General features: G+C 37.3%; 1 protein-coding gene across 1 annotated transcript in view; it reads left to right on the forward strand.

Moving 5' to 3' along the window:
• LOC110469703 (dynein axonemal heavy chain 5) overlaps positions 1-23704 on the forward strand; it is a 148707-nt gene extending 125003 nt beyond the window's left edge. Inside the window, exons 73-77 of the mRNA XM_077784814.1 lie at positions 79-267; positions 7724-7856; positions 16281-16489; positions 21165-21386; positions 22720-23704. Of these exons, the coding sequence (XP_077640940.1) occupies positions 79-267; positions 7724-7856; positions 16281-16489; positions 21165-21386; positions 22720-22938 (972 nt within the window). The 3' untranslated portion in view covers positions 22939-23704. The remainder of the gene's footprint in view (positions 1-78; positions 268-7723; positions 7857-16280; positions 16490-21164; positions 21387-22719) is intronic.

The raw sequence follows: 23704 nt of genomic DNA on the forward strand, positions 1-23704 counted from the left end.
CATGCATTCTTTTGTGTATATACTTTTAGAAGAAAAATCACCTTTTTCTCCCCAATTTTTTATACCTTTTACTTTAAGGTATTTGGACTTCACCCTAATGCAGATATAACTTACCAGACCAACCTGGCTAATGAGACATTCAGTACCATAGTGAGCATCCAGCCCAAAGACAGCAGTACTAGAGGGGGAGAAACCCGGGAAGCAGTGGTGCAGCGTCTTGCTGATGAGATGCTAGAGAAGTTACCTCCAGATTATAGCCCTCGTGAGGTATGTCCTACTTTATAAAACAGATGGTTTATGTATGCATGTATATACATTCGTGTTTTGTAAGTTTTATTGTGCTTCTTAAATTTAACTGGCATGTGTTTTTAAAAAATCTTAAAATTATGCATAGGTGTTTATAAGTCTGTTTTGGTTTATTATCTAAAAAATTCCTATGTCACAAAGATATATTTCAAATGCCACAGTCCACTCAATCAGTCACCTTGACTCAGAAGACCTATTAAGGGCTTCAGAAAGTTCTTGCTTTCCTTAGTAGCTTACAGAAGTAGCCTGCTGTCTCTTTCTGAGGGACTGGTGATCCTATAGTGGTTACAGCATTCAATTTACCTACTCCCATTAGGACACCACCATTATGAAGGGTGAATTTTATCACTGATCTTTTTATGCTCCAGATTTTTTTGGGTCTGAGCCATAAGAGGTATCTTCGTCAATCTTTTCTTGCATTTTTAATTAACAGCCCCATTAAATGGAAAAATCCAGCATAGAGACTCTTGCGTCAGTTTATAAGTAGGTTCTGCTGTCTTGCCAAGTGTTTCATGAACAGTAAATATTAAAAACCCCTCATTTCCATGATTTTATTCTTTAGAATTCTGTTTTGCATTGATAGTGCCTTTTCCCCTGCCTCAGTTGTAGTTCAAGCTGGTAAAATGCTCAGTATGAATTAGAACTTGCTATGCATGCTTTATTTTCTTCTCTGGCCAACTTAGAATGTCCACCTAAGTAACAACTAATGGTCTTGGGGACCCAGCAGTATTTCCTGTCTTCCCTTCTACTATTAATTGCACATTGAATGTGTCTTGTATAAATAGCCACTTTTGTACTGTCATACTTCAACTTGGAACTTCTCTTTTCATTCCCCTGTTGTCAAGCTGCTTACAGTCTGCAACATTTTTTAGTGAGGTTTCCTGCCATCTATCTCCATATTGTTGTTTTTCCATCCATTCCTGCTTGCATCTCTCCTTTTTGTCACCCTCTTATTGAATGAGTCCTAATGACAGTATATACATAATTTTTGGTAGAATTTGATTAAGAATGGAGTCAGTTTTCTAGTTTTCATATTATTATTTAATAGTGAATAAATATTAGAAATAGAAAATAAAATTAAATCTAGTAAGTGTAATAATAATTCATAATTTAATAAATGTAATAATTTTCATCTTGGATCTTCAACTATCATTTACATCTTAAATTGTTCTCAGTCCTCTTCCCTTATATTTCCAATCAGAGTAAAGCTTTTTTATGGAACTAGATTCTTCTAGTTTCATTCAGCTCCTTAATTTTTTTAAATTTACAGCAGCAGTAAAATACTGCATACCTGGATAGCATGTATGTTTTTGCCGTATTTGTGATATGTGTATTGAGCTAAGTTTTTCCAATATACTTGCTAAATCCTCCAAAGGACTATTTCTTCATTCCCTTGTTAAGCTGACAACTTTTTCCTCCTGAAGAATATCTAATGCTTAGAAACATCAATAGTACTTACGGAACTTTACATTGCAACCAGAGGGTAGTCTTAACCTCAGGTTTTACCCCTGGGAAATCTGTGCAGTACCTTTTAGTCATGTAAAATGCACATACAGTTGTTTAATCCAAATTTCACTTTGGATTAAAATGCTTTTCTCTGGTATTTCTTCTGTTTAATCTTAGACTCATTCACTTTCTTTCCTTCTTGGTTTATTCACTGAGGTTATGCACACAAACCACATGTAGGTGATGCCTCCCCTTTTAAGTCACTTCATCAAATTTTAGCTTTGGAGACCATCAGTTTTGGAGCCAGGGACTGTGATTAAGGGAAAAGGATCTGGAAGGCTTATTTCAGATGTTCCATCCTTCACTCTTGACTTGTCTCCCTCTATTTTACTGCTGTATTTGTATTTGTATATAATCAATACTGTTTGTATTAAAAAAAAAATCAGCACCAATTGTTTTCATTGCTCTTTCACTCTCAGCAAAAAGCAGTATGACAAACTATTATCTTTTCTCATGATCTGCCAATCATACACAAGGGGTTTTATTTTCTAATAAGTATTCATCATTTCAATGGTGCTCAGAATTTACATTTCTATGCTTCAGTACTGTTTCTCTTACATCTTCTATGAGCTTCAAAGGAAGCTTATTTTGCTTTAATTTGCTTGATAGCTGTCCTGTTATGATTCAACCAAGGAGATTTGAGTTTGTACAGAGGATGTGGTGGTAGATCTACTTTTTTCTTCTATATTTCTTGTAGATACATTCTGAGTTCACTAAGTGTAGGTACCACCTCTTTCTGGGGATATCTAGTTTTCTAAAGCTCTGTGCATCTTGATCTGTGAATTACACTTCACTTTGATTAATCATACCACTCTGTTTATGTTCCTTTTTTTCAGTCTGCACTATGGATGGATGGCATGGTACTTTCCCACAGAAACATTCAAAAACTATGCTTAGTTTCTATAGCATGGTACTGATCCCTTTGCTCTGACCATCTAGAGAATCTCCTCTGTTCATTTTCCAAGTGTTTTATTGCTAATAATGTATTCCTCTGTATATTTCCTTGGCTGTCTTGGCACTACAACATCTACAGATTTTACTTCTGTAGTGTTATGACATTTGACATTGTTTCTTCTGGGCCCTGATTTTTTGATATTTCTTTCTTCAGTCTGCTTAGTGAATTTATCCTTTGTTTCTTCCTCTACATTTTAGAACTTGTCTCATTCTCTACATCTTAGCACTTGATTTGGTCTTTACAAATTCTTCCTTTGTTGTAGGGAAATTTCCCTTTCCTGCCATTTGTGCCCAGTTCCATGTCTTATGTGTTGCTTATGTGCCAGGAGTGTGGCCACATCTGCACAATAAGCAAAAAAATCTATATCAAATGTGTTTCTCATATGGCCTGTCACTCCATTATTCTGGAACCTCTTAGAAAGCATGGATATGGCTGGAGTGAGCTGTAAAGAGAGCTAAATGTTTAAAGGCAAGTTTGCATAAACTGAAAAAAGCTCCAACCCAAATTACTAAAATACAAAAAAAGAAAAATAATATCATTCTCACTAACATATAACAAAGAATTTCATCAGAGCAGAAAAGAAGGGAGAGTTTAGGTATTCTCTGAGGAAAGAAGCAACAGTGTGGCAGAAGCTACAATACGGCAAATGTTTAAAAACTTGCAAGTATACAAGTATAAGGAGTGAAATGGATTATGTATTTACTTCCTGCAATGTCTGAAAAAAAAACCGAAATGAGATGGGTTCTGTTATTTGTCAATTTAAGTCAACATTTGGTCATTCAGGACATTTTTACAAAAAATGTACATATTAATTAGTTTAATAAATCTGAAACAAATAAAACAAATATCCTAAAATGTAAAAGACTGAGGCACTGTGTCTAGAAAAAGAGTTTATATGCATGCCTTATTGGAAAAGATCAGTAAAAAGAGAAACACTCATTACTCCTAGCAGTGCAGCTTGAGTTTGCTTTTAGAATAATACTGTACTTCAGTAATGCCATGATGTGTTAGTCTTTGAAAACCTAGGTACAAAGATACTATCAGTGGAGAAAAGGAGCAAAATTTTTTGGAAACAATGAAGGTAATTAAAAGCAAGTTCTCTTCAGGGAAATTGGCAGGTGCCTTTGCTACCTTTGATCAGTTCTTGTGGCTCCCTTTAGAAAATGCGGAGTGAATTTGCACAGAGCTACAACCCCAACAGACTGGGTTAGGGACAGATGGTACCAAAAACAATTATTTGCTGACATTCAGAGCTCCAGATTGTATTTTCTCTTGATACTTTGTGAATCCAGAGAAGTTTCAGGCTGTCACAGAGAGGCCTTCGTTTCTCAATTATTAGCCTTCAGCAATGACTTTAGTCTCAACAACTTTCAAAACAGGGCAACCATTTTACCCCATGATATGTGTTACTTCTTTTGCTATTGTGTTCTTGTAATGCTTCTCACCAGTCAAGTAGCTTACCTAAAAGAGTAGAAACAAAATGAGTCACCTTTGCATGCTTTCTCAGCCTGTGGTTTGAGACAGGTGGTGGAAAAGCAAAATAAACCTTCCTCCTGACCTAAAACTGTCCTCATTTTTCTCTGAGTAAGAATTCTGCTTTCATGAACCTTTTTGCTTCTGGGTCTCGCCTTGCAGGTTACAGAGAGATTAGTGGTAAAATTATTAGGTCCCATCAGTCCATGTGAGTGAAGACAGGTGTACGAATAAATGTCAGCCTGTCACACAGAGAAGTTTACAATTAAAATGACCCTTGCATCTTGAAAAACAGCTTTCTAGGGGATAGCAAGTAGCAGCAGTTTTTTTTTCCTTAAGTATTTTCTGTAGTATTGATTTAGCTGTAATTCCTCTAAGGCTATGGCTACATTAGCAAGTACTGCATGTAAATAGGAATTTGTCTGAGAACCCCAGGCCTTCATTAGATGTTTTGCTGGGGAATTTGCTTTGGTCTAACTCTAGTCTGGGCCTGTAGGCTGAACCCATTAGTAATTGAAATACCTTATAGTCCCGGAAGCACACCTTTTGCGTTAGTTTAATTTGAAGCTAAGACCTTTGTGTGCCTGGAATTTAGTTTTCAGTGCAGGACTTTTGCTACAAAAAAAAAAAAAAAAAAAAAAAAAAAAAAAAAAAAAAAAAAAAAAAATCAGGGTCGGAACTGAAACACTGACATAGATGATTCTGTAATGTGTCTCTGGTTTACTAATCAACACTATCAGATATGATGGCCATCCATCTCTAGATCTTCTATTTTCTATGTATTTTACTGTCTGCTTCCTTATGTGCAGCAATGAAGGGGTCCTTGGCATGCCTTGAAAAGAGTTTTGGCTTATCCATCTACAGAGTGATGGACTTCCCATTTCTACTGACAAGGAATGCAGCAAGTAGCTAAGTCTGGTTAAATAAAATTTACTGACAACCATAGGCAGTCACTACTCTGGTAACTTGATCAATGATCATGGCATGAATTCAGCAACTTCTTTTCTAGTGATAGTCCTATAAAGTATGTGCTGATAAAGAAACTGGTGACCTGAGGACAGTTAAGAAATATGCATAAAGGAATCTGACACAATAGAGATATGCATTGCAAAATCATGTAGACAAAGCTATTAAGATTATGATTTTAGTAGCTCCTTTCTTAAATCACATTGTTTTATGTTGGATGATAGCTGTTTGCATAATGAAAAGGGGATGTTCTAAGTGAGCTTTATGGAATTAGTATATTAATCTCTGAAAAGCTATTCTGGTTAATGAGTTTAGCCTTTTGAGGTTTTTTTTCCTGAGAGTCAGTAGCCACATCTTTATGTCGTAATAAATATAGCCCTGGATGTAAGTTATCTGATTGCTTGATAAGAAGAATTCTAATGCAAACCTACTTAATAATACTTCAGTGTAGTATTTGAAACAAATCTTAGCAGCAAGAATTCCAAGAAATGCACTGTTATACTCAGTAAATCTCACCATAGATCAGGATGGATTGGTGTACAATAAAGTAAGAAGTATGGAATTTTTTTTTCAGTTTTGATATCTGGTTACACTTGGTGCTCCAGACTCATAGCATATCTAGGTTGGATTAGCAAATTTCTGCTTTATTGGTTGTTTCCATTATTCAAAACTTTATAGGTATTTTTGTAGGTACATGAAAGTAAATCAGAAGATTGTGTTAGTTCTGATAGTTCACTAGTTAAATTGTACAACTATCAGCGCAGTAATATTTTAGAATCTTTATTTCATGTCCTCTTTGTAGAGTAATAAATATTAATATTTTGGAAAATAACCCCTTTAATAACATCTTCCATACAGTTTTTCCTCAAATGGGAAAATTCTTCCTGTAAATGATCCCCAAAAGGAGCACATGCTTTGTAGACTAGAAATAAAAAGTGTGTTTCTTATTTAAAGGATAAAATACATAGACTATATTCTGTATAATTCCTTTCTTATTAGTGGCATATACTAGATTTCTTAGTATTCTGAAAAAAATAAATCAAATGTTTTTACTTTTTGTCAAGAAGCAAAATTACCAATTCCTGTGAATTTTTCAGAAAGCAGAAGTTTTCCCTGGATTTTGTATTAAATAATCAGAATACTTAATTGTGTGGATTATCCAAAAACTTTATTGCCTCAGCTCTAGTCTATGATAGCTGATTTAAGTTTTTTTTTCCTCTTTCACAGGCAGGATGCATTAACTCAGTCTGTAAAATGTACTGTCACACTGCAAAGCATTAGCATAATTGGCTGGCACCTATTTCTTGGACATTCTGCCTGACAAACCCATGGGTTCTTGTAATTAAAATATGATGTATAACCTTGCTGATAGCTGTCTCCCAAGGAGGATAGCATAAAAAGTTGAGAAAGACTATTTTATTTAGCTTGGAGTTGAAATTTAAGATTTGGAAATTGCCAAAGCATTTGCATATTTATACTAGTGATTATAAGTACTCATCTGCTGTAGGATATTCATCTTGAAGAAATTTGCTATTCATGGTAATAATTAAATATTTAGTAATATTTATTATTTGTATAAAATGTATAGTATACATAATAATGTGTATAATGAGATGTATGAGCCATTGGCTTTCTAAAAGTGGGGAACAACTCTTGAAAGTCTGAAAAATCAGAAATTCTGGTACTGTGTGTACTAGAGGCACCATGATTTTTGCAGGTGCCATTAAACCCTCTCTCATGCACAGTGAACTTCAATATACATGGAACATGCAGTGCATGTGTGAAGCACATTCCATACACATCATATGCAAAAGTGTGACAGGGAATGCCATTGCTACCGTCGTTATGACATGTCCTTAACCAACACCGGCAACTGATTCTGTTTTGAAAATATTCTCTGTTGAATTTGAGAGAAACTATTACCCTTGAAAACTAAAAAGGCCAAAGGCTTCTTCTTGCAAAATGGTGCACATAATGGTGTAACAGATTTCTGTGGCATCTGTATTATTTCTGGCAATCTTGCCTCTCTAACAATGTATCCATGAGCATCTTGTCTTATGAGCAAATTGTGTGCTACTGAAGCTAGCGGCTTTTACATATCATTGTTCTTGTTAAGTGGAACTCCATTTGTTGCACTATTTCAGCTCAGCAGGGCAAGAAAAGGTGAGAAAGTTCACCCAGCACAATTTGGAAGTACAGAGAAGTTACCATCAAACAGTACTTTTGTAGAGCACATGGGTTTTTTAATTTTAAGATCTAAGACCCTGCAGCCTAACAAGGACAGAAGGAACTGCTGTGTCCCTTCAAAAAGAGGGAACTTTCCCTTCTTAGAATGATGGAGGAGCTTGTTCTGGTAAGCTAATGAGTCACAGTGTGCTAAATCTTACAGTTGGCACAGGACTTGAATGGCCATCTGTTACTAAAATGTTTCTTTTCTGAAAATGTTTTTACTTTCAAAAATTATTGTGTGGCAAACAGAAGATTAGATTTTATAATCATTGCACTATTCTTTTTTAGGTGAAAACACAACTTCAAAAGATGGGAGCATTTCAGCCCGTAAATATATTTCTCCGTCAAGAAATTGACCGGATGCAACTTGTTATATCCAGAGTTCGAACTACACTGACTGATCTCAAATTGGCTATTGATGGTAAGCTGCAATATCAAACATTGTAATTAAGGTGCAATATTTATTATTAGCAGTTGCTTATACCATATAACTAAATTAATATTTCTCCTAATTTCCTTCCTTTCTCTTTTGTTCCCTCCCTCTCACAGTTTTTCTCTTTTTCTCTGTCTTTATCACTAATTCTAATTAAAATCTCCTGATTGCATCTCTAAGGACATTCCACCTAAATTTATTCTGTGTGCATCTTCTCCAGTATTGCAGTTCGTGTCCCTCAGCACTACTTCACTTCTGTGATTTTCTCTAGTACCCTAGAGAGCGCAGAGGAGCTGAATTGCATGAAAAAGTCCATGGGCCATGTATGTACCAGAGTTATTTAAGAAATTAAGCTGAGACATAATGATATAGAACAAGGTAGAACGGTTGCTGCTAAGTAATTGAGAGACAGGGAAGTCAGGAGGCAAGGTGATCAAGACTCTAATTCAAGGTGAAATTTGACACATTTTTGAAACTGGTTATACCAAATGGCATGTTTCTAAATGGAAGCTGAAGTGAGTGGCAGTGTCAATCAAAAGGGAGAGAGAGAGTTCTTCGCTTAGGCTTCATAGGAAATAGCACTCTGTATCTCTCAGGGACAGGAGTATTTGGCTGAAAGTGAGCAATGGTGAATGAAGTTTTAAAAAAAACAAGAGTAGAGGCAACTAGAAGCAGATGGAAAATTTGATCATAAAAAGAGTGAGGAAAAAGAAGGGATAATGCTGTTGCCATTTGCTTTTTGTTTTCATTTCCTATTTTGCTTCCTCTTTTGCAAGAGTTGAAATACCCAGGAAGGAAAGTGTACTGTTGCTCAGCCAAGCTTCTTGAATTATGAAATTAAAATGAAGCAGGAATGGGTAGATTCCACTGGTAAAACTCTCACCCAAGTCTGCTGTTCTCTAGCAGAGAGACAGAAATTATCTGACAGAGCAAACTGTCCTCACAGGGAGCAGGTCAGAGTGCCTCAGAATTAGTCCCTTCTGATGTAGCTAATGGCATTTAATGTAATCTGTCTTACTGGTGTTCTGACAATGTATTTCATGAGGGGGGATTATTTTTTAATTTGTATTTTTATTACATAAGGATTAAAAGAGATTTTTTTTTCCTGTCATTTGTATGACACACTAAGACAACAAGACATGCTTCAGAAACCTCATGCCTATAATCTGAATCTAGGAAAGATGTTCCCAAGGCTAATAATCTTTCATATCCTGTAATAACATACGCAAAGATCAAGCTGGAAGAAACATTTTCCTCTCTTCCTGAGCTGAAAATTACCTTTTATATGTGAATAGAATCCCTTTTCAAGTATATAAAAGGAGTATTTTCCATCCAAGAAAGTGTTAATCTTTCCTTGATTGTGATAGATATATTTAAATTCTCAATATATATAATATTCTGCAGTGGGGTGGATGAGTAACATAATTTATTTGCAATTCACATTCAGTTCCACAGTGGGCACAGTCCTCTGCCAGATGTTTAATCAAGTTAATGCTGTAACTTCCATGCAATTCTCTAAAACATAATTTCTTATGGACAGACAAGTTAAATATAGTGAAAAATTACTTTGAAAACAAAATTGGATGTATAGGTAACAATAACAATTAAAGGCTTCTGGCATGTTCATGCTATATCAAGTGCATGTGGTGGACTGTTAATTAGGGGTTGGAAAGAACATTTAGGCACTCTTTCTCAGCAAAAGGGAAAACCCCACACTGTCTCATACTAGATTCTCTCCCAAAACTAGTCAACTGCAATCTCAGGTCATCTGAGGTGCTTCCTTTTCTTTACAATGAGGTAAACTGATGTGCCTGCTCAAACTGGTAATACAATTTTTGACATCTGTCCTGCTCATGTATCTGACTCTGGCTTCACAAACCTGGTAAGGCCCCAGGACCCACTTTAAGCAGACCTAAAATTTCAAATAAATTTGGTGTTTAGGAATATAATGTGTCTTTAGGTTGTGAAAGGAAATCTGAATAACTGATTCTGCAGTTTGGATGTGAATGGATGGACCTTGTTATTTTGATGTTGCGCACCAAGGTAATGTAAAGCCCTCCTCAGGGGCTTTTGAGGTAATTTGAGGTAATGTAAACTCCTCCTCAGGGAGAATCCATGTGCAGCTGAACATGAGGAATGGGGAAGGAATTTGCAGACACAGTTTTGTCCCTCTGTCCAGAGGGCAGATTAAGCAGTTCAGCTTTTGGGAGGGGTGAGGATGCTCAGCATGTGTCCGACATGTTTGTCGGCAAATATGCCCCAGAAACTTGCATCTCCACCAATAAACTGTGCTGCCCAGAGGGATACTTTTTCTGGATCAAATGGTAGTAATTAGATTGTAGCTGCACTTTGTACTCTCACTTATGTCCCAACTATTACTTCTGCTTTAATTACTTATTGATTGCCCAGAGTTTATTTCACAGTTGGCATAATACAGAGCTTCACCATAAATCAGAACACAGCAGTGATGGTTGTCCTCTCGAGTGCCCTAAACAGAAGCCATGTTCCAAACAGAGAAATCTTTTCAGAGACAAGGAGAAGGAAGACATTGGGTTTGCACCAAAAATGACACATCTTAATGGGTTATGAACAGCAGATCTTGAGCCCCTGTCAGAAAATTACCATTCTTTGTAGGGCAGTACCCAAGCTGTAGAGTTCCTGTGTACTTACCTTCTGCCTCTGGCAGTGTAGAGGCCTCTAGTACGGAATACTAGTTCCCCACTCTTCATTGTAAAGTGGGTACTTCAAAGCTCCTCTCCCACTAATGAAGATAGTGTCACTAAATGCAATAAAATCTAATGACCCATCCAGTTAATCCTAGCCACTTAGAGTTTGTTTGAGTTTTTCTGAATGTGGCCTGTCTGTGAGATTTTGTGGGGCTGTCTTTATTTCTCCATGCACTGAATAAGAGTGGTAATTTTTGATGTCTTCTCTTGGTGAAGAAAGTGAGAAGAGAGATTCTGTGGGAGTGTTTTCCATGAATGAAGTAGGGCATACTTGTAATAGCACTGGAAGTGGGTATTGAATTCTTGGCAATGGAAATAAGCACAGCTTTTAGTTTGATTTTAATCCTTGTTCTTTTTAACACACTTACCTTGTGTTTAAGGGCTTCTTGTGAAACAAAAAAAATGCTTATCTCATTACTTATATCTAGGTTCTACTTTAGTCATAAAACTGCATCCACTTGGTTTGTGTTTCTAGTACCTTACAGCTTTGTGTTTTCAAACAAATCCTTGGGAATTGCCTAAATTGTCTACTTCATGAACAAGTGAAGAATATCTGAGAAACATTGGATTTTTATCTTTTCATGTCATATATGTGCCTCATGATCTCAGAACTCCCACTGCTATTTGTACAGTATTTTCAGAGTTAGGAGAGATAAGTCCTTTCCTGATAACACATTTCCTGAAAATGCAGCAGTTCTATGGCAATGTAGCTCTACACATTATAGGAGTTGTGTAGGATTTTATGGCATTTACACAAGCTCATGAGTGAAGCCCAAGATAAAGATTCGCTACTTTTTTTTCCAACTCAGAATACCATGAGGTTGAAAGTACCATTTGTATCATGATGCTGAAAGGAATTTCTGTTCATTATATGTAGCACCTTATAAGAGGGATATAAATGAAGTCCAAAAGAGTCAAAATAGGTAGCTGATAATTTATTTTAACCTACATGGTGAAAAAGTGAAGCTCAGGAAACTAGTCTTGCTAGAGTGCACAGGAAAGGTAATTTCCTGTCAAAAGAAGAGGTATGGACTCATTCACCATGTCTGGCTAAATTCTGTTTTGACTCTGTTTTGCTAACACTAACACAGTTTTAGTTTGGCTTGCTGACAATGGTAATAGAAGTTTGAACTGAAAGATCTTGGGCTGTTACCTTACTAAGTTGTACTGTTTGTATGTATATGTGTGTGTGTGAGGCTTGTAGGGATTCATCACTTTTGAATGAAGATTTTATTTGAAAATAATTAAGGGCACTCAGTAAAGACATTAATGGAATGTAGCAATGGAGTGATCATTTGAGGAATGAAGGGGATGAGTCTAGTATGTCTTGTGGTTTAGTTACTCTTAGCTCAGCAGCTCTCATCCATTATTTAATTCTCATCCTGATAAGAATGCCAGAATGCCTCCTGTTGTCTTTCACAGTGTGGCACATAATTTCTGAACTTCTTAATAGGTGTTACATATGCTTGCCATGATGCTGGCCAGGACAACTGTTTAGAAACACACACTGCACATTAAGGACAAACTGCAGAATAGAGTTTATCTGTCTATTGTATTACTCTAGCTCAGGGTAGTGATTTGTATTACTTTTGTGTAGAGTTGTATGTGGATTTTCATCTTCAAATTACTGCTTTATACTTTTCAGTCTTTTGATGGAAAGGACTCTTCAGTTAAGAGCATTTAGTACTGGAGATGGTAAATTTTCATAACAATTTCAAAGGTTACTTTGAAATTACCATCTTTCTGACTGAAGGATTTAGCTATTGAAGAGAATCTAGGATTATTGTACTCTTCTGTATGAAAAAATGTGTGCTACTCAAGTTTCTTAGTCCCTCTCATCTCTCCTGACTTGAAGAATTGAATCAAAGGATTCTGCACCAGAGAATAAAGGTGGAAAACAAAGAGAAAACAGAGCAGGAGCAAAGGATAGATGCAGCTGGAGGGAATGCAGTCTACAAATAAAACATGGAGAGAGTGTTGAGCATTGCAGGCCTTGTCTGTCTGTTTTACTCTTCCTGTTTTAGAGTTGGAGCAAAAGAAAGTGACAAAATTTTGAGGGGCCTTGGGATTAAAACAGTGTGGTGGAGTTCAATGAGCTTCTGAGAACTTCCTGGGAATTACCTCCAAATGCTTAAGTGCCCAAGTACTGAAAGTGAAGAAAGAGAAAAATACCCAAGTAACTGCCTGAAGCAAAAAGTAGTTTTAGGTATGGGAAAACATAGATTAGCTTTCATACCTTGTGCCTTTTGGGTGGAATAATTAAAAAAGCTTTGAAAAAAGCTTTGAGAAAACCCAGGCGAGTGTTAGCTGTTGCCATAAAGCAGAAAGAGAGGAAAATGTAGGAAGTTATAAACAATTTGGTATTTTCTTTTCAACCTGTTCAGCAAAGTAGAGGGAGTTGGAGCTTGGTGGTGGAAGCAAGGTATGACTGCTTCAAGAATGAAGTGAGTCAGTTTGGAGGTAAACTTGAGTGGGAATTAAAGGCTGAAAAGGTCATCTTCTGGAGCTGGGAACTGGGGCAGTCAATAATGGATTGATGCTTTTACTGAGCTTTTTTCTCTATGTACTCTTCAGGCTAGCTTAACAGATGCAGTGTCTAGTAAGTATTGTCCTCCAGGGCCAGTCTCCAATTTTATTATAATGATATTAGCTATTGGCAAATTGTACTTGATGGAGAAAGTAGCTTTTTCCTTTTTCTCATTTCATTTATATCCTACATAATTATTCTTGTTATTTTTGATTTACATCTGTGCCTGTGGGAAGACAATCAGTCAGTGGACCAAGGCTTTTTTTGGTTCATGCTAGAATTTAAGATCCTTCCTTTGTTCCTAACTTTAGCTACTCATTTAAATAAGCTGTACAAGTTTCCTAGTCCAGGAAGACACTTTCATAAATGTGAAATGCAAAACAGATACAAATTATACAAATGCCACAGTTTTCAAATTAGTTTGTGGGAGGTATGGTAGTGAAAAGGGTCAATTCCAAGAAATAATACAAGCTCCTCATGTAGTCTATTCAAAGCATTATATTTATAGAATGAATCACCTTAAAACCAGATCATATTAAAAGAACAGACTATTTACTTTATTTATCAATAAAAACTAGTTATCCTCAAAACTGAAAACCTTTAAATGGGTTATTCACCCCTCAGCAATAGGATAGATTTAGAAATAGTTTAGAAGGGAAATTATCTAAATGTAGGTCAATCAAAAAGGGGAATCCTAATTTTCAAACTGTGTATTCTGTGCAAACAGTATGGTTACAGTAGATATTATTTTTAAAGTATGGAAATGCCATCTTTTCTTTAACTGACCTGACCCTTCATCAGTCATTTTTGGATGGCCTTTATTCCATTCAAGAAAGGGAATACCATGGAGTAACCCCCAAAATAACCAAGTTATAAACAGCTGGCCTGTCTGATTCATAGAACATTTGAGCCTGTCATGTTAAGTTCATGGGACATTCAGTCTCTTCATATAGTACAGTGCTCTGAGGTTCCCAGAAGTTAAATATGAGAAGCCCATGACATTGTACTACTCATTCAATTTATCAAAGATAGTTTTTCAAACACCTGTACCACTTTTGTCAGAAAGATAGCATGATTTTTCTCCTGTAATACTTTTATTTCTGACAATTATTTTATTTTTTTAATTATTTTTATTTTTATCAGACTATTTTGGCTACAGGAATTCATACCAACACCCACAGATGCCATTTAGTGCTGAAATTCAAGCGCTGAATGCCTCCTGCCAGAGATGACACCCACTCACTAGGAATATTCATGCAGATATAGGGGCATGGCCTGGGCTGTGAACATACCTCATCCTCAGGAACACTCTGGCTTAACAGTCTCAACAGCTGCTCTGAGTCATAGCAGGCAGACATCCTAAGGGATTTCACAATGCTTTGGGGCAGAGAGTGGTTGCATCTCCCTATTTGAAAAGCTCCAGCCTGCCCAGAAGAATAGAGAAAGAAAGGAGAAAGTTGAATGTATCAGCCTGAAAACAAGGAATAACCAGGGATGAAAGAGTTCTTTCTTTCTCAGTTCAATGGTAGTGATCCCCAGGGCTAAACCAGGATGCTCCTCACTTGTTTTGTGCCCTCAGTATGGTTGTTCTGAAGTTGAAACCAACATGCATTGCAAGACTTTTTCCCTCACTTTTCTGCCTCTAAAAGGTGAATAAAGCGTATGGTGTAATACTATGTTTTTCTAAGCAAAGTGGAGTAGACATGGAATGACTTCTTTCTTAAATGTTGGTTGTCTTGGTTTTATATTAGAGAAGATTAATAATCAAAGAGTAGGATTATTAACTGTGTTGTAAAAGTATCTTAGCTACCCTAGAATGTGATTCTGAGCCTGACTACAAAGCAAGTGCAGAGAATGCAGGATAGGTGGTATTTTTAAATATTTACTGTTTGGTAAATTTAATGGTTTTCTCAAATGATTTGTTGCACAAAAAGAGGTGCATATAAATGGAAACAGATCACTCATTATCTGCTAGAAGAAATCAAGGCCTATTTACCATTTATATATTGTAAAAATGCACTAAATTTGCACACACTGCTATAAGGAGTGTTTAGGTTTTAATGCTATATTCAAAATTAAGCTGGTGTTTGCTTTCTGGATACTTTTTTCCTTCCCCTCATCTGAGGCCCTGTCGACCTCAGTGGAAGGAAGAGATTTGAAATACTTTCTTTTTACAGGCCACATTTCCTTATGGGTATGTTTGAATGGACCATTGCAGTTTTTGTTTGCAGTTACCCACACCACTTCCCTTTCCTTTACATGTTCTGTGGTGGAAGCCACTTAATTCTCTTTGATATCTCATGTTGTCCCTGTGGGAATTACAGCAGCTGTATGTGTGATGATACATTGAACTTTGGTTTTATATGAATATTTAATCAAAGTTGGGGTACCAGATCAGTTTCTGTGGGAGAATAATAGAACCAGTTTCTGGAACAGAGAAGTCATCCTGAGGCATGGCTGTGTTCTAGATCTCATTACTATTGAGGGTACACAAGGTGTAGGCATTTCTAGCACATGGAATGGTGAATGTCACTGAAGAATGACTGTCTTAGTGAACGCCAACATTTTAGTGTAGACAGCAGCACTATGCATGGAATAAGTGAGTACACACTGCCAAAAAAAAAATCTTGCCTTTAGCTTTATTCTACCTCCTGCTTTCCCATTGAGAATCTTGATAATGGAAATGTACAAAGTTATCATTAGTAATAGTGAATTTCATTAATATAATCACTGCCACTACATGCTTAGGATATAGATGAGTTACACATTGTAGCTCTATCATTGATCATGCATGTAGGATCCATTAAAATTTATAAAACAGTTTTCAATGATTAATCACATTCTAGACACACTGTGAATATAATGAATATAAATAATGTGTACGAGGGAGAAGAAGTTGTTTAAGAAACATATCTTTGTTTTGGATCAAAACAACAGAAGAAATATCATTTATCTTATCATCTTTAGCTTTGAATCAAGTCTTATAATTTTGAACAAATTAACTGCAAACTGATAAGACTGATAAGACTGCAGCACTACAGGTGTGCAATTAAGACACAACAAAAGAGGGTTTATTAGACTTTGAGTGTCATTTGGAAGTTTTAATTGCCTTTGCAAGCTAGGGGAAAGTTCATTCTGAACATTTTACTTATCTTCCAGGAACCATAATTATGTCAGAAGAATTGCAAGATGCTTTAGATAATATTTATGATGCTAGAATTCCAAAACTGTGGTTTAAGATTTCCTGGGAGTCAACTACTTTAGGATTTTGGTTTACTGAGCTTCTTGAGCGAAACCAGCAGTTCAGCAGCTGGCTGCAGGATGGCCGTCCAAACCAGTTCTGGATGACAGGATTCTTTAATCCACAGGTAAGATTGCCACGTTGACCTTCATAACATCTGAGTAACAGTTAAATTAGACCTTGGGAGAACTTCAAGTTGACTTAATATTGACTATGTGAAGTATAATTTATATTAATTTTTTTGCATAAATATAGAATAAAACATCTTCAGTATCTACAGAAGAAATTTTTGGTAGAACAAAATAATGCTCCTGAAATAATGAAATACATCTTTTGGCTGCTTTAATTATAGTGAGGAAATTGGGTAAGCACATGCTCTCTTATTTCAACTTAATCTTCCTTTTTTTACCTCTTCTGCTACAGTAATCTGGTTTTTATTTATTGCATGAAAGTCCCTCTGTGTACAAAACAAGTTAAGTTCCTTTGGCATAAGAAGAAGAGAATTGGACTTGGTTCTCAATCCTTGCAAATCAGTTCCTTGAAATGGAAGGTTTGTTATTCATTCCACCCCAGAATTGTGCCAGACATGGTCTGCAGAGAAATATGAAAAATACAGCCTCTCATCTGCACCGTCTAAAATAAAAACCTGGCACGAAATGAAATACAAAAAAGGGAACAGCTGAGAGCAGAATTAAAAGAAGTAAAGTATACATACCTAGATGATGTGTAGTTTCTTTGCAGAGCTATCCACATTCATTAAAGCTTTTTATGATTCACAGATGTTTGTGGGAAGTGTGAGTTGTGGAAATGAGTCATTGTGAGAGTATCCAGCCAACAGGTTTCTATGAAGCCTTAGGAAAGATCTATTTTAAAGATCTATTTTAATCTCAGTACTTGTTAGCAATGCAAAAGCTAGCTTAAACAGCTGCCTAGAACAGAGAAAACAACGGTGGCAAATATTCCCTGGGACTACTGCTGGGAAGTATCCATCTATCATCTATCCTATGTGTGTCAGCTGTCAGCTGGTACAACTTTATAGCATGGAAGGGGGCTCACAGAACCCCTGAGCAAAGAGTGCTCAAGTAGGAGGGAGAGGAGTAGGAGTTCTAATAAAATGATTATGCTTCCACCCTTGGTTTGCCAACAACATGCTGATAGCAGCATTCTAAAATACTTCAAAGTAACTTCTGCAATGATCAGGCTGGATGCAACCCTAACAGCCTTTTGGCTTTGTTGGTGTTTGCTTTTGCACTATAGATGAGCAAAAGCTGATAGAAATTTTGTACTGGTCATTTCAGCTGGCATTTCTGTGCTCTGGGGTTGTGTCGGTTCTGAAATTTTGCCAGCCCAAATTTGGCAGCCTACATTTTTTTGGATCAAAATAGCTGGATTTCTGAAAAGTGCTGCCAAATAATCAGTGTAAAATGTCCCCAAACAAATTGTGATTTAATAGACCATAGTAAATGAGAAAGCCTCTAGAAATACAAAAATTACACACTTCATAACCCCTAGTTCTTAAAGTCCCTAAATACATTGTGTGCAGAGATTAAAAATTTTATTTGTGCTGACAATTACAAGCTTAAGAATCAGATGGTTATTTTAGTCACCATTTTCTGTAACCTAGGCTGTGGGAGTGGCTCATTCTAAAAGCAATTCACCTGAGCAAAGACTAATTTTCTATTTAATTAACTATTATCTTGTTAATAGTCATACTGCTGTGTTTAAAATCAGTATTTCACGTGTTCAGAAAATTGATTTTTGTCTTCTCAAACAAGCTGAGGTGATGAGGTGTTAGTGCTGTAGTTCTAATGGCTTGTATGTAATACCTGAGAAGTTGTCAGAAAAATCCTTTCATTTTTAAGATGAAATGCAGCTCCTAAGTAATTTCCCTACTTTCATATATTTCACTGTTAGCTTCACAGTCAACGGATAAATGCCATGGATAACACAAGGCAATAAAATAGATTTATAGCACTGGGAAAACGAAGCATTCTGGCAATAAAAAATAATACAGGACCAGACTCTGCCTTCTCTTGGACTGTTTATACACTAGGATAAATTCAGTAATTTCACAGAAGTTAATCTTTATTTTTAGTGATACAAATGAGGGCTGGCTCAGACTTCTGTGTATAAGAAACCTGATTCCCCATGTGTGTCTGCATTGGGCCAAGATAACTGGGGTGAACAATGCAAGAAATGCCATGAATTTTCTTCCCTCCTGGAAGTTAATCTGAGGTTACTGGATTTTTTTAATCAAAAACTTGACATTAAGTATTTCTCTTTCTGATGGCGTAGTATTCAGCATAATGACACCTCAACCTACTTCTGTGACCCTTAGATGCTAAAGTAATGTGAATGCTAATCAGAATATGAAGTAGAATGCCTCCATTCCTCAGTGTCCACTTAGTTCTACCAAACCTGCCATAATCTGCTCAGTATTTGCAAAGTGACAAACAAGGAACTTCCAAAGTAGGCTAAAGGAGAGAATATGATCCTGAGAGCAATAGACTTAACTGATTTTCATGTTTTTTTGTCACAGCTTCTATGTGTGTCTGCTTTCCCTCAGTAGAAGGTTCAGAGTTAGTTCACATGAGCTGTTAAAAGGCAAAGGGGCAAACCTTTAGCAGGCTTCAGTGAGCTGGACAGGGAGAAATTCAGGAAAAGGCAAACACACATATACAAGAAAAATGCCAAAACCCTAACCAACCAACCAACCAAAACAAACCAAACCAAAACAAAACAAACAAAAAACCCCACAAAAAAACCAAAAAACAAACAAACAAAAAAAAAGGATTTCCAGAAACTGAAACAAATGTCATGGCAACTGGTGCATTATGTCCCTGACAGAGGATTTTGGGATGAGCCAGAGCCTCAGCTGTACAGTGGCACCTCAAGCCACTTGATTCTGTCTTGCTCTTTGTTGTGCCATTCACCCACTCTGGAACACACAGCTGGGCCTCCAGTTCACAGCTGCAGTCTTCAAACGCTGTCTAGAATTCATTCAAATGAGCAGATAAGCATGAAAAGTCCCACTACAGAAAGTGTATAGGTCCTGCTATCTCTAGGAATAATCTGCTATCTAAACCTTATCCCTGAAGACAACTCACAGCTTGGAGCTTACTTTTATTCCAGCGTTTCCATGGTGCCTTTGAACTGATTCCCTTAATACAGTCATGGCTCTGTCCTCTTCAGGCTCTTCTTTCTTTAATATTTCAGTTTATCTGGGATCCAGTAGCACTCTAGGGCCTTACAGCAGTGAACACTTCATGTATTTTAAACTATTGGTTCTATCATGTTTCTACAAATTAAAATTCCACAAATTACTGCAGTGATTTTGCTTTCATTTAATGACATTTCTGATAGAAGAACTTGGCCTTTAATCCTGTCTCCCTCAGCTATACACTAGAGTTCTCAACTGCTTCAAATGCAATTACCATTATCAGCGCTATCACAAAGCCTCTTCAAAAAACTTGTCCTGGGGTCTCTGGTATTATATTAATGAGGAGCAGCCAGTGTAAGTTAACAGAAACATCTGGGTTCCTGAAAGTTACCTCACATTCTCATAACTTGAAGGGTATTGCATGGCTACCAAGTGCTTGGAGCACTCCAGTCCTATCAGCCAAATACTGGCCCCTGCTTTCAGCAGACAATTTGCTAATTTTCCCACATCTGACTTCTTTCCATTCATTTGGCCCTAATGGTAGCTCAACAGAGCATCCCACCCTGTGAATATTGAAGAAAGAAACACTTTTTCAACTCCCTTATTCCTATCCTGATTTATTCCTTGCTGTGCTGTTGGCTCACTGATTCTCACCTCTGTGTTCCTCATGTGGCTCTCTATCCACCAGTCTCTGTCTCCAGATGGTTTAGTTCCCTGCTCTGAAATATGTCAGAAAACTTACTCTTTCCTAGGTATCCTTTTCAGTGCTCTTGCATATGCAATTTTGTGTTGTATTAGTTCACCTCCTCACTACACAAATGGGTTTCCACATGGTAGAATAAACATGTAGAGCCACAGCATGACCACTGGAAAAGCAAAGGAGTTTGCCCTCCTATCTCTAAGGACTAAGGCACTTCCCATGTACTGTACTTTCCCATGGACAGCTGTATCAGGGAAGCTAACCAGCATTTTCAGCCTGGCTTGTCTTTTGATAGCTTATACCAATGTCATGAGACTGTAGCTCTCTAGAAGAGTCAGTTTTATTTTGTGCTTCTGGAGTGCTCTGGGTTTATCTTGCTGTTGTCTGAAACACTGTTATTGTAGAATATAAAGACTTCAATGAGCGAAGTGTCAGAGGCATTTCAGTATTTAATGGCATGATTCCAGCTGGCACTTCCTTATGTTCTGTAAAATGCTTATTTGTTGACTGAAAAGCATTTCTTACCATGTTAGTGTAAGAAAAAATGAATAATATAGCCAGTGTTATAGAAATTAGAAATCACCTGTGTTTGGAATTTCTCAAAACACATTAATCTGGCAGATTTATAAACCTCTCTCCATCTGGTTGGTTGTAAAAAAAGGCATGAGAGGTGAATGATACAGACGCTTCTGATATTTTGAGTAATATGTTGAGTAAGCCAACTTAGGGGCTGCTTACCACCAATATATGCAAACCAATTATGTATGGATACTTGGTACTGGATTTACACTACTAAATTTAGTTTATATGCACATGAAATTCTGTGGGATGAGCTTTAATACAGTTGGTGTCTCTTACATAGGAAAAAGAAAAGTAGTAAATGGTTTAAATGCAAGGCTTTTTAAAAAACCCTTTCTGGTGTATTCCTGTGTGTCTTCTTAGGGATTCCTAACAGCCATGAGGCAAGAGACAACTCGCATGAATTTAGCCAAAGGGTGGGAACTGGACAGTGTTGTCTTGTGCAGTGAAGTGACCAAGATGATGAAAGAAGATGTTGTTGGCCCTCCTCCTGCTGACATCGGTGGGGTTTATATACATGGCCTGTTCCTCGAAGGGGCAGGCTGGGACCGCAGGAACAGCAAGCTGATTGAGTCAGCACCAAAGGTGAGCATCTAATGAGTGTAGCAGGCTGTGGCATATTGCATGTGCTCTGGGAAAACCAGGAAGAATGCTGAGTGCCTGCAGCAGTGGTTTCACAACAGGTTTTAAGAGGGTAACCAACACTAGCGGTGCTGGGAAGAGGACAGACTCTTTACCTACCAGAAGTGAAGAAGAAGCTTCTGTCAGAAAATGAATTTAGGATGCATAGCACTAGAGCAGACCAGATGCTGGGTTTCTTGGCTTCAGGGGCCCTAGCAGCACAGTTATATTTGAATAAAATAGTGTACCCCATAGCCAGTCTTCTTTTGACTGACCAAGGGAGACCTTATCAAAGCTTCCAAAGCCCTGGGCTAGGTTTGATATGGAGGTCATTGTTTGGTTGACTAGAAATCCCTAGTGTTTGTGTTTTAATATGAGACAGAGTATTAGTTCTGGGCTTGTGCTCAGTTATCCATGCATTGAGTTACATTTTACTGATGTGACTAAGCAGATTTAAAATCTGGCTATGCAGTAATGATTAGATACTGTAGTCATGGTCCAGGGAAAATTGTCATTGTTTGCACTGGTACTTTTTCCAAGCCAGTGCTTACTGTCCTGGAATTGGAATTGAAATAATTCTTGTCCATAGGTAAAATACTTCTGTGTCTGACTGAGAGAAAATTTTCCAAACCAAACCTTGCCAGCTGTAACTTCTCTTGCCTGGCTTGTCAAAAGACCCCTTCAAACATGGAGTTTACTCAAGTGCTCTGAGTGTTCAGCAGGTTTCCATGTTGCTCTTGGATCTGGGTCTGTTTTATCCCCTGACAATGAATACTTCATCTTGGTGGAAGACCTGAGGTGATCTAGTTTGGATAAACACCAAGAAACACCTTGGATGTTAGAAGCTCCACTGTTCAGCAGTGCAGAGGTAACAAGGAGGGTTGCAGCTTGGTTTTTGTAGCTCTAGTCCTGACATTCAGGAAAAAGGACGTGGGGAAAGAATGGGAAACATCAGTGAAAGGGATAAAGGAAGGGAAAAAAGGCAATGGTTGCTGTCCCTCCTAGAACCACCCTGACATTTTTCCATCTACCTCCACAGCATTCAGGTTTCCATGCTTCCACTTTTCTGCTCTCCTTTCCTTCCAACAGGCTTCCTGATGGCTGTTGTCCCTGAGCTGCCATGAACCTAAAGTTAGTGTCAACATAGTAGTGAGTGTAGGAGTTGTACTCTCACATGTACCTCTGCTGAGGTGCTTTTGCTGAAGGCCATCACTGAATCTAGTTCTGCTGTTAAGAATTCAGTTACTCTATCCTGTTTCTGTAATGCTGAGCCCTGTGTGCCTTTTAACATTCTCAGGTGCTGTTCACAAGCCTTCCTGTAGTCCACGTGTACGCTGTTAGCACGACAGCACCGAACGACACAAGGAAGCAGCATGGAAATATGTACTGCTGCCCTGTCTACAGAAAGCCTCGGAGAACAGACCTGACGTACATCTTCTCTTTGTATCTGAAAACATTGCAGAATCCTGATCATTGGACTTTGAGGGGTGTTGCACTGCTCTGCAGTTCGAAGTAAGGATGGGCAGCTATGGAAGAGAGAACCAACAAGTAGGATTAAGCTGCAGCCAGTATTGCATTGTTATTGTCAAAGTGGCGGCTCCTTCCCACAGAGGGGTGGGAATTGGCAGGTGATACACAGAGATTATGTTAGTTGCACAGAAATCAGCTTACTCTGTTCACAACAAAAATACTACATTTATTTACCCTGGGAATATCAGGGAAAACAGCTGCAGGTGTAAATTTGGCAACTCTTATAAAGCAAGTGAGAATATAATCAACTAATTTGCTCATAATGGAAGCACTACATAAAAAAGTGCTTGTGATAGTGACAAATGCTCTGACATCTTATGGTGGTTCTTTTGTAGATGTTATCTTTCTTTTTAATACAGTAATTTTTCATAATATAATGTAATTATTTTCAATTCAACTTTGTAGTTAAAATCTCATCATCCATAGCATTATTAAAGCTTTAATGACAAGATAATTAAATTCATGGCAAAGTTTTATGTTTATCTGCATATATTTCAATATACAGTTCCTTTGATTTTACATTTCTAAACTTGCCGGGTGGTTTTACTAATGGCTGTGACCATTTTGTTGAACAGTCACTTTTTAATGCAACCAATCATAGAAAAAGAAGTGTTTGTCTTTGCACAAGTACCTTTTGCACCTATTAACTCATTTCTAAACCTATATGCACTTGTAAGGAAGGTGTGCACACCCCCCATTATTAGCAGGAAGAAAGATTTTAAAGTTTTCTGAGTAAACACATCTGAACACCA

This window comes from Lonchura striata, chromosome 1 (assembly GCF_046129695.1).
Source record: "Lonchura striata isolate bLonStr1 chromosome 1, bLonStr1.mat, whole genome shotgun sequence".
Taxonomy (NCBI): domain Eukaryota; kingdom Metazoa; phylum Chordata; class Aves; order Passeriformes; family Estrildidae; genus Lonchura; species Lonchura striata.